We start from the raw sequence: 15,583 nt of genomic DNA, 5'->3' as shown, positions 1-15,583 counted from the left end.
ATGAACCCCAAAGGCATTATGCTGAGTGAAAGAAAGCAGCCTCGAAAGGTTACTTATCGTATGATTCCATTTATAGGACATTTGGAAAAGACAGCAGTGACGGAGGACAGACCAGTGGCTGCCAGGGGTTAGAGATGGGGGGACAGTGTGACTCTAAAGGGTAGTGTGAGAGTTTTTTTGCACTGATGGAAGTATTCCATGTCCTGATTATGGTGGTGGTGGGGGGGTTATGTGAATCTATACATTTGTAAAATTCACAGAGCTGTATGTGTACACACACACACACACACACACACACACACACACACACACGCTGAATCATCCCAGATCAGCCCTTTATTAGCTCGGTGTCCTCAGACACATCCCATCACCCCCACGAGCCTCAGCATCCTCACTGGGGAGTGAGTGGTTGAATGAAGGCCCAAGGGTGCAGGAAACACTACAAGTGACATAAGTGACATTGCTGCTATCACCCTCTTGAGCGAGTTTCTATCCAGCAATCCAGCACCAGCAATCCAGTCACATAAGCAGCTGTGCCTGACGCCGGGTCCCCAGTGGGGAGCTCACAAAGGTCTGTGTCCTCAGGTCAGAGGCGTGGCCCCAGCCGGGTGGCTGGCTGTGCACCCTCCCTTCACCCTGCGCTGGAGGAGAACCCACTGCTTTGGACTGAAGATAAATGCTGGGCAGCTGTGGAGTAAAGAAACTGGCTGGCGAGAGGCCCCAGACGCAGGAGGAGATGGTCCCTGCATCCCAGACCGGGCCCAGCCCCCAAGGGGTCCGTGGAGCCTCACCCGCATCATGCGATCGGAGCGGTGCCGCCGGCGGATCCGGTTTAGGCCCTCCACGAATCGGATGAAGCCATCCAGGAGCTGCCATTCCTCCTCGTCCGCCCGGGGCCTGTCCCCATAGATGTCACAGTGGGCCTCCCCCTCCGTGATGCGCTTGGTGGCGGTGACACAGGCCGGCAGCAGCAGGAAGCGGGTCCTCCAGAACTTCAGAGACTCGATTAAGCTACAGAGGGCCACAGGGGAAAAGGGGTGGTGGTGAGAAAAAGTAGATGATAAAAGCACCCCAGTAAGCATCCCATCTCAACACCCACGTCCCCGGGAGTGAGGGTGCGAGCGTCCATCCGCCCAGGAGCACGTGCTCATCTGATGCTGCATTTCACGCAGGCTGAGAGGGAAGAACTCCAAGGCTGCTTTTACTTTCTATCCCAGAGACGTCAGAATGCTTCTGTGCACCCAGGCCCAGTGCCGCTGTGGCCTTTTATCATCACAACCATAAATCATGCATAAAAATGAAAAATTAAAAACAAGATGTCACAGGGAATTCCCTGGTGATCCAGTGGTTAGGACTCGGCACTTCCACTGCTGTGCGCCCAGGTTCAATCCCTGGTCGGGGAACTAAGATCCTGCATGCCTCACAGTATGGCCAAAAAAAATAAATAAAATAAAATAAAAACAAGAAGTCACAAAGCTTTTATATATAGAATGGATAAACAACAAGGTCCTACTGTATAGCACAGAGAACTATATTCAATATCCTATGATAATAAAAAACAGTGAAATAATGCTATTTGCAGGGATATGGATGGCCCTAGAGATAGTCATACTGAGTGAAGTAAGTCAGAGAAAGACAAATATCATATGATATCACTTATATGTGGAATCTAAAAAAAAAATGGTACAAATGGACCTATTTATAAAATAGAAATTGAGTCACAGATGTAGAAAACAAACTTATGGTTACCAAGGAGGAAAGGGGCGGGGAGGGACAAATTGGGAGATTGGGATTGACATATACACACTACTATATATAAAACAGATAACTAATAAGAACCTACTATATAGCACAGGGAACTCTATTCAATACTCTGTAATGACCTATATGGGAATAGAATCTAAAAAAGAGTGAGTATATGTATATGTACAACTGATTCACTTTGCTGTACAGCAGAAGCTAACACAACATTGTAAATCAACTATACTCCAATAAAAAAAAAGAAAAAAAATCTATATTTATATGAAACCATCATATTGTACACCTTAAATATGTACAATTTTTGTCAATTATACCTCAATAAAGCTGAAAAAAGATTTTTTAAAAATCCTATGATAAACCATAATGGAAAAGAATACAAAAAAAAAAAGAATGTATATATGTGTATAACTGAACCACTTGGCTCGACAGCAGAAATTAACACAACTTTGTAAATCAACTAGACTTCAATTAAAAAAAAAAAAAAGATGTCACAAGCAGTCAGGAAAATGTGAAGAGCACTGACATTCCACCAAAGAGCACATCTTGGGACTTCCCTTGTGGCACAGTGGTTAAAACTCCGCACTCCCATCGCAGGGGCCCAGGTTCGATCCCTGGTCAGGGAACTAGATCCCACATGCATGCCGCAACTAAGAGTTCACATGCCACAACTAAGGAGCCTGTGTGCGGCAACTATGGACCCGGAGAGCCACAACTAAGGAGCTCATGTGCTGCAACTAAAGAAGCCCGTCTGCTGCAACTAAGGAGCCCACGAACCACAACTAAGGAGCCCAGCTGCTGCAACTAAGAGCCTGTGCAACCAAATAAATAAATAAATATTTAAAAAAAAAAGAGCACATCTTCACCAGGTTTTTTGCTGTTGTTTGTTGTTTCATGCGGTAAAATATACATAACAAAGTTTACCACTTTAATGATCTCTAAGTGCACAATTCAGCAGCATTCAGCACATTCACACTGTTGCACAACCATCCACGTCCATCTCATCGCTGAGTTTTTAACCCAATGCAGATGTGCTTTTTCCCTCCATTTTCTTTTCCTTTTTTTTTTTTCTAAAACAGGCATCATTTTGCAATCAGGAGAAAGGACAGAGACATTAAAATACGGACACACGCAAGGCGGCGAGGATAGAAAGTGAAATCGGGGTCTCTGACCTGAAGTCCTCGGAGCCGGCAGAGCAGATGTACTGGTCTAAGTAATTCCACTTGTACTCCTCCAGCCGCTCGTGCGAGAATTCCACCCAACAGGAGACGAACTCCGAGTCTGAGTGGGAGGGGCAGAGGCTGTAGGTGTAGTGGATCTGGGCAGATTCGTAAGGGTACCTGAAAAACAAAGGGCGTGGCCTGAGGTCCAAACAAGGATCCCCCGCCTCCCCCCAAGTCTCCTGTACCTTTTCTGTCTCAAGACATTTAGCAGTATCCTTGGCACTCGACCCTCGACCACAGTAACCAAAACTCATCCCAGGGGACTGGTAATGGAGATTTCTCAGTTCTTCTTAAACTTTCTCATTCTTCTAGCCTCATACTCTTTATTTTTAATTGGCATGTTAAGACTCATGCTGAACATTATAAGCTGGATCAAATCCCTTTTGGAAGTAGGTGAGCTACAGCCATAAAGTACAACCCTAGAGAGCAAAACAGTAACTCCGAAAGAAAAACCAATTACTCAACCTCCTTGGTTTGAATTACGTGTTATACACATAATTCAGTATGTGGACAGTATGTGTTAGAAACATAACTTAGTAGTTGGACATAATTTAGGACAGAGCTGAAAACTTTAAATACCCAAGGACTCACTTGGGAAGGTATCGTGTCACTGTGATCATCTTATCCTTCAGTGTGACTTTGTGGAAAGTTCTGCCCATGCTCAGCCAGTACTGGTCTTCCTCCTCAGGGCGGTTTCGGGACACAAGGCCTAACAGGGAAAAAAATAAATAATTTCCTCCATCTGGTTGAGGGTCATTCCTTTAACAGGCAATTGCTTCTCTTCCATATAGATTTAGAAAAGGAGAAACAAAAGAGGCAACACTTTCTTTCCAGGGGCAGTTTCATGGAAAAGAAATATTCTTGGTTTAAAAAAAAAAAAAGTCCTGAAGTGGGCAGATTTTTCTGTTACTGAACCAGCCAGCAGGAGGTTAGAGCCTGGGGGTGCCTACAACAGCTGGCCGAACAGCCCAATGCCTTGTCCTCTGTGAAGGAAAGTTCCAGAGTAGATGTTAATTGACTAAAATGGAACTCCACTCCCCTAAGGCACAAACTGCCACCTGGCATCTGAGGCCCTCAACCGCAGGGATGGCCAACCTAGCTTTTGGCCCTCAGCCCCCGTGACGCCCACACTGCGGCACCACGTCTCAGACTTAAAGGACCACCACGTTTCAGACTTAAAGGACCACCACGTTTCAGACTTAAAGGACCACCACGTTTCAGACTTATTTATTTGCTCGAATTGCCTTCTCCAAACATTTGCTCCTGTTGCTTCTTCTGCCTTCTTTTCCTGGGCGACCGTCGAAATCCTAGGGATCATTTAAGGTCACCATCAAATGCCACTTCCTCCAGAAAGCTATCAGACCCCATCAGCAGTGAATTCTACCCTGGATGCAGCTCTTTGTGTGTCTCTGTCTCACACCTTGACAAACCAAAAGTTCCAGGAGGCCAGGACCCAAATCTTGTTCGTCTTTGTATTTTCAGTAGCACCTGATAAAGTGCTATTTCAGAGAAAAGGAAGTAGGCAACCTGGACAGAGCCACTGACACGAAAAGCAGATTCATCCCACTGCTCTTGGGATAAGAACAAAATCCTTCACGTGGGCCTGTGCAGCCTGGGTCTCCTGACATCTTCGGCCACATTGCTGGCTTATTCCCAGTGCTCTCCACGCCGGTCTTCTTTTGGGTGCCCAGAAAGTCTCACGAGGTCTTCCAGCCAACAGGGCCTTTGCACATACTAACCCTGCTGCCTGGCATGCTTGGCCCACCTGTTCCTGCCCTCCACTCCTCTCTCACTAAAGACTCCTGCATGTGTTTCAGGTACAGCAGCAGCTCAAACATCAACTCCTCAAAGAAGCCGCCCCTGACTCTCCAGACCAGATCAGGTCCTGTATTAAATATTCTCGCAGCCCTCTGATTTTTCCCTCACAGTCTTTATCGCAACGTGGAATTGTATATCATAGTTTGACTAATGTTATTTTCCCCCACAGAGCAGAAGCTTCAAAAATACTAATGAGGACTTCCCTGGTGGCACAGTGGTTAAGAATCCGCCTGCCAATGCAGGGGACACGGGTTCGATCCCTGGACCAGGAAGATCCCACATGTGGCAAAGCAACTAAGCCCGTGCACCACAACTACTGAGCCTGCACTCTAGAGCCCGCGTGCCACAACTACTGAAGCCCACGCGCTCTAGGCCCGTGCTCCACAACAAGAGAAGTCACCGCAATGAGAAGCCCGTGCACCGCAACGAAGAGTAGCCTCTGCTCGCCACAACTAGAGAAAGCCCGCGTGCAGCAATGAAGACCCAACACAGCCAAAAAAAAAAATACTAATGAACGAATGAATGAACACAGTCATATATTCTTCAAGGCACACTGTCGTACACCAGGCACAGTGGTTTCCGTGGTGGAGGACAACAAGATGCAGCTGAAATCACCCTGGCACTCAGAAAGGTTACTATTCAGTAGAGTCTATAATGTGCGAAGAAGGCATCACGTGATACGTATCACAAGGGGCTTTTAGAGAAAATCCAGAGGGAATCCAAAGCTTTGTTGCGAACAACAGGGCCTGGACTGGAGGACTGCTAAGCTCCCATTAACAGGTCCACACTTCTTTGATCCTCTAACCAGAGGAGCTTTTTTTTAATTTTTGGTTGCATTGGGTCTTCATTGCTGCACACGGGCTTTTCTCTAGTTGCGGTGTGCGGGCTTCTCATGGCAGTGGCTTCTCTTGTTGCGGAGCACGGGCTCTAGGCGAGTGGGCTTCAGTAGTTGCAGCACGCAGGCTCAGTAGTTGTGGCTCCGGGCTCTAGAGCGCAGGCTCAGTAGCTGTGGCACATGGGCCTAGCTGCTTCGTGGCATGTGGGATCTTCCCGGAACAGGCTCAAACCCGTGTCCCCTGCATTGGCAGGCAGATTCCTAACCACTGCGCCACCAGGGAAGTCCCCAGAGGAGCTTTAATGAAGCCAAAGATGGCCTGAGGTTTGGTGCTGGCTGGTTAGGGAGCAGGGGAGCTCATTAGCTACAAGGAGGAAGCAGGGGACTAACAGATGCTCAGTGATGGTTCCAGGAAGTGACTGCTGGTGTGTGGTTCCAGGCCCCTGCACGTAATTCTCGCTGCCTGACTTGTTTCAGAGGAGCCCTCCAGAGCCCAGCTCTGACTCAGCTGGCGCCACTGAGTCTCTGCCACTCACTAGCCTCTGCCACTCACGGACAAACCATCCCGGCTTCAAGTCTCTGAGCTGCAGTGACAAACAAGAGAAGATGAATCCAGAATGGGAAAAACAAAAACAAAAACAAGAAGTTTAAACTTGAGGTTCAGGTAACATGAGAAGACCTACTGTGTCAGGCACTGTGTGAGAAATAAACCCAGGCTCCTGGGTCTGGAGTATTCACCCTGTAGTTTGACAGCTCAGCCCCTGCTTGGCTGCCTGGGACCCCGAGGTACTGCTCAAGCCAGGCTGGAACTTCCTGAACTTGGTCATACCCTCCCCTTAAAAGGAGAGTTGGAGATTAAAGAGAGTTTTAAGATAACTCTGAACCCAGAGGAGAGTTTAATTCTCATGTAAAGTTAGATTTAGAAGGGAAAAAAAATGTGTGTTGAAAGACAATGACTCCTAAATGTATGTATTCCCTACTATCTTGAGAACCTGCTTGCACAAACTTAGTAGAGAAGAGAAACTACAGTCCAAAGAGAACAGCTCACCACGGCCATAGAGCGGGCTGCTGCTGAGTGGGGGCGGGCCAGCGGGGCTGGGCTGCTGCGCCCTGGGCTGCACGATGATTTGGTAGCCCTGCATGAGCCGCTGGCAGACGAACTCCTCAAACACCTGCTGAGCTGTCATCTGCACACCCTCCTCGTCCCTCCTGAAAAGACAGACGGCTGTTCACAGGACATGCCTGGCCCGGGGCCGTGTGACACTCAGAGTCCCTGGGTCCTTGGCTTCATCCCCACGAGCCAGCCCTGATGACCCTTCCGTGGTGGTACGTGAAACTAACGATTTGTAAACCAGTCTTGGGAGAAACAAAAACTGCGCGCCTTTCCTCTGCCACCGACCTGTCAATGTCGGCCTCTGGGAGGAGATCGTAGCAGCCCTCTGTGTAGTCGTTCTGCAGGCCCTGGCGGTCGGGGAAGTAGTCCGTGGTGAGGGGGAGGCACGCCGGAGTGGTGAGAGACTTCCAGTCCACGCCAACTGTGCAACAGAAGCCTGGCACTACAGGGGGAGCAGACAGCGTCAGAACTGCCTCGTGTGAACAGGGAGGAAGGTACAGGTGGTCACCAGGCAGGTGTAGGATGGTGGGGGGGGGGGAGGGGGGGAGGGGGGATGGGGGGAGGGACGAAGGGAGGGGGAAGGAGAAAGTAGGTGGTGACAGGTGATAAAATTGCCAGGAAAGGGGTGGGGGGGGGGAGAAAGAGAGAGAAACAGAGGCTGTTAGATAATGCAGTGCTTATCCAATCCCATCATGCAAATGGGATGCACAGCCGATACTTTTCATTTTCTGCTGATCACGAGCTACAGCCGCAATGCCAGTGAGGTTACCGCAGGTCAGGCCAGGCCAGGCAGTTACACATCGAAGCAAATCAACATTCCGAGACTGGAAGAGAGGCTCAAGCTGGAAGCCTCCCCTGGGCTGATGGAGGGGCTGGATGGGGAGAGGAGGAGAGCGCAGCCGGATTTTGGAGCCGGATTTTGGAGCGAATAGCACACGGGAGCAGAATTCAGGATTGCAAAAATAAGTCACAGATCCAAAAGGGTAGGAAGAGGAATCAAGGAAGGATGTCTGGGAGTTACAAGGCCGGAACTTTAGGAGACAGGGTTTAACAATCTAGAAAGGAAAGCTGCCATCAGTAGAGTGGGACCGACCACACGGGTCTGTCCAAAACCGCCTGCTCTTTGGGTAAAGCAGGGTTTCTCCACCTCGGGGCATGAAGGCTATTCTAGACCAGATAACTCTGTTGTGGGGGCTGTCCTGGGCATTGTAGGATGTGAGCAGCAGCCCTGGTCCCTACTCACTAGATGCCAGTGACATCTTCTGGTTGTCAAAACCAAAAATGTCTGCAGACATGACCAAATGTGCCCTGAAGTGCAAAATACTCCCCGGTTGAGAATCAGAGTTAAAGTAATGGGGCGGTTATCTCTCTAAGTCATTTAAGTGAAAATTATTTGTCAAATCTCCATGCGAGGGAGCAACGAGCAACAGATACACTCCATGCCTCTGCCTCTGCATTCCCAGTGAGACCCTCATGCACCTCACTTCTCGTGGTGCCCTGCGGCTTACCGCGTGCTGTACCCCCTCACGTCACCTCCTCTGAGCAGGTGTGGAGGCATCATCGGCCCCTTTAAACACCTGGCTGAGCCGAACCCACCAGAGGTCACAGGGCCAGAAGCCACTCTGCTCAGGGATCTTTCCTCCATACCGTGACCGACACACACCACCCAGGGCAACAGAGCCTCCCTGAGCCCGGAGTTAGGGGACAAGAAGGGGATTGCACCCTGAGTCCCAGCAGGAAACATGCCCTGTGTGGCAGCCCTGCTTTGGGGAAGATGACTTGACCTGCAACAGGCCTAACTCCACGGTCTCCACTCCAGGTCCTGGGGTGACTTTTGGTTGGTTGGTTTGAATTTTATTTTATTGTGGTAAGAACACTTAGCATGAGATCTACCATCTTAACAAATTTTTAAGTGTAGCGGAGGGTAGGGTGAGGCGGGGTGGGATGAATTGGGAGAATGGGATTGACATATATACACTAATATGTATAAAATAGATAACTAATAAGAACCTGCTGTATAATAAATAAATAAACAAAATTTAAAAAAACAAACAAAAACAACAACAACAACAAAATTTGTAAGTGTCCAATTCAGTATTGTTAACTGAGGAGAGTGCCGAGCAGCAGGTCTCCAGAACTTACTCATCTCTCAGGACTGAAGCTTTACGCCCACCAATCAGCAAACCCCTCCCACTGCCCACCTTCCCACAGGCCCCAGGCAATCACCACTCCACTCTCTGAGTCTATGAGTTTGACTCATTACAGGCCTTGTTAACTCTTAATATTTCAAGAACTCAAAACGCAGCCAAGGGGGAAGGGGGGAGGGAGAGGGATGGACTGGGAGTTTGGGGTTGGCAGATGCAAACTATTACATTTAGGACGGATAAACGACAAGGTCCTAATGTAGAGCACAGGGAACTATACTCCGTCTCCTGTGATAAACTATAATGCAAAAGAATATGGAAAAAAAAAGTCTATATGTGTATAACCAAGTCACTTTGCTGTACAGCAGAGACTGGCACAATGTTGTAAATCAACTAGACTTCAGTTAAAAAATAAATAAATAAATAAAATAAAATAAAAAAACACACAGCCCACGATAACCTAGTTAACACCCCAATTCCCCATAGGGCAGACGAGGGATGAATTTGTTCACACTTCTTGGTTAGAACCAGCAGCAGAAGGTGGGCACACAATGCAGCCCCCGTGGGGAGGCCAGAGACAGAGGACACTCTATCACTGTGCCTTCTTACATCGTTCTGGCCGTCACCAGCTTCCTGACCCTCAGGGATTATAAAAATCTTTTAGAAATGGTGTCTGCGGGCACACACTGAGATACGGAGAATTCAAACCCCGTGGTGAGAAAAGCTCCCAATTCTTAGCTTGATGATGTTCTTTTCATGGGTAAAAGGTCTGTGTGGTCTCTTTTCTACCTCCAGTATCTTCAGGCCCTGCAGAGGCCTCTGAGGAGGTCCCACCTCAGAATCATTCAGTTAACAGTAATAAACACAGATGACAAAATCCAGTGCTGGGGTTGTAGAGAAGAAACAGGCTAATCTATTCAGGGCTGGCAGCTTTCTAGAAAATAATCAATCTGCCAACTATTCTTTGGAATATATTCCAAGGATCTGAACCAAGAGAAAAAAACACACCCACTGCACCATGCATTATATGCTAAAAAACTAGAAATCACCCAAATGGCCACCATTAAGGCATGATTATCCAAAGCACGATTTAATAATGTGTTTGATATTGCCATGAAAAATGACCAGTATGCCGGACCTGGAGAAGTAGTGAAATGATTGTTAAGTTACTTAAAAGTGGGGATAAAAAGACTCGGTGATGTACATATATCCACTGGTCACAGTGAAGTAAAGCAAAGTCGATCAAGCAGTAGAATTTTTTTTTTCTGGTCTTTTGCTATTGTTGATATTTAGATGTTCAGCTATTTCAATAGATAAGGATGATCAAAGCAAATGCAACCCAGACAAACACTTCCAACTACAGGGATGTAAACAGTTTCAGGTCTTATTCCTTCCTACTTCTCCCCAGAGCCATCGTTAAGCATTTGAGAGCCAAGGCCAGCTTTGGGAATTCCGCTACCCTTCCTGTGTGGCCCCGAATCACATTCCAGAACAGGTCATTTGGCCTCCCTGCCGCTCATGTTCCATCGGAGAGGCTGCAGAGTCTCCCCTCTCCCTTCACCACTCGGAGACGTGTGAACTTCCAGACCATTCTCTTCGCACAGGGCTCCCTCTTGCTCCCCCCGTGCCTTGACCACCCACCCCACGCCCCCACCTCCCTGCCACCTTCCCCCGTCAGCAGGCCCCTCTTACTTGGGTCTGGAGAGGTAGAAACACTGTCCTCTAAAGAATCCTTATTCTGGGTCCTAGGATTCATACCTGTGGAAAGATGAAAAGAATCTGTGTCAGTGAGACTCATTCTGCAAAAAAAGTTCTGACCAGTTATGGTTTAAAAAAAAAGCCCCAAACTGTAGCTAAAAATAAAAAACCAAGCACAAATTCTGTGTTGAGTATCTCCAACAGCACAAAAGAATCCATCAAAGAAAAATGAGCAATCTAAAGTTCGGGAAGGAGCCAGAACTTTACTCTGAGGTTATCAATACTGTTCGCCTAACGGGACCCTTAGTGCAAATGCACAAAAGCAAACAGCAACCCACCACTTAGAATAAGAAACGGGACGAATTTCAAAGTCATTTCAACTAATTAGAGCAACCTTTAGCAAACACAAGATGACCTATTTAAATTTAGTCCACTTAACAGTCATCCTCTGAAATTTTCTTTCCTGAATCATGGCTTCCTGGAATATGACACAGGACATCAAAACTCACTACTGCAAGAGAAAAGCAATGATTTTGCCTGTAACTGGGCTGAAAGGAAAAACAGAGAGTCTTTGAAATGCAACTTATTGACTGAAAAGTAATAGAACTAATTTCAAAACACACATATCAATATTTAAATGTCCCTTTCAAAACGCATTTACTAGGGAATTCCCTGGCAGTCCAGTGGTGAGAACACTGCATTTTCACTGCCAAGGGCACGGGTTCAATCCCTGGTTGGGGAACTAAGATCCCGAAAGCCGCGCATTTACATTTACTAGAAAATTAGGATAGGACTGGAAAGATCCTCACGAAACTGTCAACAGTGGCTATCTCCTAGAAGAAAGCTGGAAGAAGTGGTGGGAGGGAAAGGAGATCTTGGGCTTTTTACTGTAAATACTTTCGTGTCAGCTGAGTCTTTTATAACAAGAACAAATACTTACAAATCCCTTGTGAAATTTTTGAAAGGACAAGTTACGACCTGTGAGAAAGTATTTGCAAATCGCACCTCTGGCAGAGGACGTGTATCCAGAACATATAAAGAACTCTAAAAACTCCAGAGCAGAACAACCTGATGAGGAAATGGGCAAAAGATATGGACACACAACCAGAAGGCATGTGAAAAGATGCTCAATGTCATTAGTCATTAGAGAAATGGCAAATCAGAAGTTCGGTGGGATACCTCTGCACCCGGGTCTCTTGGGACGGCTAGAAGGACTGCTCACGCCAAGTGCTGACCAGGATGTGCAGTAACAGAAACCCTTATCCACTGATTGTAGGAATGCAAAATGGCGCGCCGCTTTGGAAAACAGTTTTGCAGTTTCTTTAAAGGTTAAACATATATTGACCATTTGACCCAGCAATCCCACTCCTAGGAATTCATCTAAGAGAAATGAAAATTGATGTTTACACAAAAACCTGTTATGTAAGTTATGTAAGTGTGGCTTTATTCACAACCCAAAGGTCTTCCAACTGGTGAAGGGATAAACTAATACATCCATACAATGGAATACGATATGGCAATAAAAAGTACTGAACATGACTTTGGATGCCGGCAACAACTTGGATGAATCTCGAATTATGCTCAGTGAAAGAAGCCAGACTCAGAAGGCTCCATGTTGTATGATTCCATGTGCAAGACTTGCTGGGAGAGACTAAAGGGACAGAGAACAGATCAGTGGTTGCCAGGGGAGGAGGGAGGGGTTGAGTACAAAGAAGCAGCACAAAGAATCTGAGGGGTAATGGAAATGTTCTGTATCTTGATGTCTTTGTTGGTGGTTATGACTCTATGCATTTGTCAAAACGCATAGAACTGTACACTAAAAAGAGTGAGTTTTACTCTACGTAAATTTAAAAGTAAATAATTTTTTTTTTAATTCAGAAAGATGATGTCACTTGGCCAAAACAATTTTAGAACTTCTTTTTTAGAGCTGCCTTCAGTAGATTTTTAAAAATTACTAGCCATCGGGCTTCCCGGGTGGCGCAGTGGTTGAGAATCTGCCTGCCAATGCAAGGGACACGGGTTCGAGCCCTGGTCTGGGAAGATCCCACATGCCACGGAGCGACTAGGCCCGTGAGCCACAATTGCTGAGCCTGCGCATCTGGAGCCTGTGCTCCGCAACAAGAGAGGCCGCGATAGTGAGAGGCCCGCGCACCGCGATGAAGAGTGGCCCCCGCTCGCCACAACTAGAGAAAGCCCTCGCACAGAAATGAAGACCCAACACAGCCATAAGTAAATAAATAAATAAAATTAAAATGAATATCACTTTTAAAAAAAAAAATTACTAGCCATCATAATAAGAAGATACAATCTATTAAGTCAGAAAAATAACACTGCTTCATTTTATTCAAACCCACACTAAGAGGCAGATGTGAGGTAGGTGTTATCCCTTTTCCACAGATAAAGAAACTGAGGCACAGAAAAGTTAAGTAACTAACTGAAGATCACACAGTAAGGAAGTGACACCTGCATTTAGACTCTTTCTGTGCAACTCTACAGATGCTTTATTTCCTGACTATCCAAATGGGGCACCAGTTTTCAGCTACTGAAAATGTTATCTGTTCTCTGTCAACAGCCAAAAGCCATTTGGAGCTAAATTTTCTGAAAAAGCTAGCTTGACCAACAGCATCCATTTTCACACAAACACAAAGCATAACAAAGAAGAAGCAATGGGGTAGATTTTCTTGTCTGGCCTGAGAACTGGTATGAAGGTAATTACAAAACCGGCATTCTCCGAGGGATGCGAGCAATAGGAGAATTACTAATACATCGCCTCATGGGTTTGGATTCTAAATTTCATCATTAGAGCACCTTTTTTTTTTTTTTAAACCCAATCCAGACTTCATCTATGAGAACTGAAATTCTTACCCTCATAAAGAAACAGTTCAACTTAAGAATTGTGTGAGCAATTGTTTGTGTTCAAAGAGGCAACCCATCAAAGGGTTCTCGGAGCACCTTTGGCTTCTAGGCCCAGAGCAGACCTGCCCATCTCTAAGGGATAAAGCATGTTCAGTCTTTTGTGCCTCCCCTGTCTTCCGTCCCCAAACACATTTTATTTGAAAGAAATGAAAAGAATTTAAAGAATTTGAAGAAATAAATATTTTAAAGGCTTCTTCGAAGCTACTTTCACAGTTTCCTTACAGCTCAAGCCCAGCACACAGCCTCTCCCTGCAGCTCTGCCTCTGAGGCTCAGCTTTAGGCCCGCAGACTCACCACTGGCATGTGAAGAACCCAACGACCTGGGAGGGCAGGGGGGAGACCTCCTGGGTGGGCGGCTCTGCTCCAACCCAACATTTGGGAATGAACCTCTCTCTCAAAGTTGAAAGTCAGACACACCGCTTGGGGAGCCAATGCTCAGAAGAGCCAACTCAGCTCTGTCTCTTTTGATAGCTGTTCGGAGTCAAGAAGTGTGAATGTGTTCTCTGGTTGCTAACGTTCGGCCAAAAAAGGTAATCTGTGTGGGGCCTTTGGGGCTGCTTCCAGGGGACACCTGTGCCTGGGGCGAGTCACTTCTTCTCTCTGGGCTACAGAGATGGTACTTCCCCACAAACACCCAGCCTGGCCTGGATGAGTAACTCTGTGCGCTCTGATTTAGTTTGCCTGGTAGCTCTCGGGCCAAACCTGCTGCACATACCTAATACTCAACACAAACACCAAGTTGCAGATTCTGAGTCCCGACGGTAAAGAGAAAGAAAACTTGGCATCCACTGATTTTCTTTATCAAAATTCTCTAGCACAGTTACCCCCATCAGGGGGATGACACTAACAAGTCTTATAAACGGGTGCCCAGTTAAAGAAACAGAGGGATAAACGCTGCCTGCCCAGACCCACCAACAACCTGGTTCCTGCTGGGCAGCACAGGGCCAGGAGGGAAACCCGCAGAGATGCCAGCCCTGTGAATCACAACTCACCTATGAGTCAGGTCCAAATGCAGGCGAAATCGGAGTCACGCCTGCATGCCTGCACATGGTGCAAACCGCCAAGGCCAGGAGGCAGAGGTGGGTCACAGGTGAGGTTTTCCCGTTTCTCTTCCATTTTTTTTTTTTTTTTTTTTAAATTCACGTTCTTTTATTTATTTATTTATTTATGACTGTGTTGGGTCTTCGTTTCTGTGCGAGGGCTTTCTCTAGTTGCGGCAAGTGGGGACCACTCTTCATCGCGGTGCGCGGGCCTCTCACCATTGCGGCCTCTCCTGCTGCGGAGCACAGGCTCCAGACGCGCAGGCTCAGCAATTGTGGCTCACGGGCCCAGCTGCTCCGTGGCATGTGGGATCTTCCCAGACCAGGGCTCGAACCCGTGTCCCCTGCATTGGCAGGCAGATTCTCAACCACTGCGCCACCAGGGAAGCCCTCTCTTCCATTTTTTAATGAGCGAAATGTTCATTAGTTTTGTTTCGGCCCCCACTTTGTCCCCAGACAAGGACCCGATGTGATAATTTTGCCCTTAAGGAACCCGATCTACTTCTGATCCTTCAACAACTCTGTGAGGCAGGCAGGCAGGTGAAGATCTTTATGTCCATTTCATGATCTAACTTCTATTTTCCAAGGGTCACTCTGAACCACTATGCTGAAAATAAACTCTACGGGAGGGCAAAGGGAGGAGGCTGAGAGACCAGTTAGCAGGCCACTGCAACAATCCAGGTGAAAGATGAAGGCTTCTTGGGTTGGGCTATGACTGGTGGAAGTGATGAGACATGCTAAGATTCTGGATATACCTGAAGGTAGATCTGACGGTAACTGGTCATTGCACATGGTAATACAAATTAGAATGATTTTCCCTAATTTCTCTCTGTGGCTAGCTGACATAATTGATCAAGAAGTTCAAGAGCAAAGACTAGAGTCAGTTCCCACGCGAGGCCAGTGCTAAACCACCTTCCCATGAGCCCTGGCCCCTTAATTTTTTTTTCTAATTAATTAATTTATTTATTTATCTTTGGCTGCGCTGGGTCTTCGTTGCTGCACGCGGGCTTTCTCTAGTTGTGGCAAGTGGGGGCTAC

At 47.0% G+C, this 15,583-nt stretch overlaps 1 protein-coding gene across 13 annotated transcripts in view; it reads right to left on the bottom strand.

Moving 5' to 3' along the window:
• DEPDC5 (DEP domain containing 5, GATOR1 subcomplex subunit) overlaps positions 1 to 15,583 on the bottom strand; it is a 91,885-nt gene that overhangs the window by 34,515 nt on the left and 41,787 nt on the right. For 10 of the 13 annotated variants that reach the window (XR_014233861.1, XM_082353050.1, XM_082353052.1 and 7 more), the window contains 6 exons: positions 10,585 to 10,650; positions 7,034 to 7,217; positions 6,683 to 6,843; positions 3,573 to 3,690; positions 2,931 to 3,098; positions 792 to 1,011 (listed from right to left, as the gene is read on the bottom strand). Coding sequence is in view for 12 of the 13 variants with exons in the window: in XM_082353050.1 (XP_082209176.1) it covers positions 792 to 1,011; positions 2,931 to 3,098; positions 3,573 to 3,690; positions 6,683 to 6,843; positions 7,034 to 7,217; positions 10,585 to 10,650 (917 nt within the window). In the remaining variant the exon portion in view is untranslated. The remainder of the gene's footprint in view (positions 1 to 791; positions 1,012 to 2,930; positions 3,099 to 3,572; positions 3,691 to 6,682; positions 6,844 to 7,033; positions 7,218 to 10,584; positions 10,651 to 15,583) is intronic. The other 3 variants (XM_082353053.1, XM_082353051.1, XM_082353055.1) reach the window with 1 other exon arrangement.

Source organism: Balaenoptera borealis, assembly GCF_965194805.1.
Source record: "Balaenoptera borealis genome assembly, chromosome: 14".
Taxonomy (NCBI): Eukaryota; Metazoa; Chordata; class Mammalia; order Artiodactyla; family Balaenopteridae; genus Balaenoptera; species Balaenoptera borealis.
The sequence above is the reverse complement of the archived record's forward strand: the minus strand, read 5'-3'. Positions and strand labels throughout refer to the sequence as shown.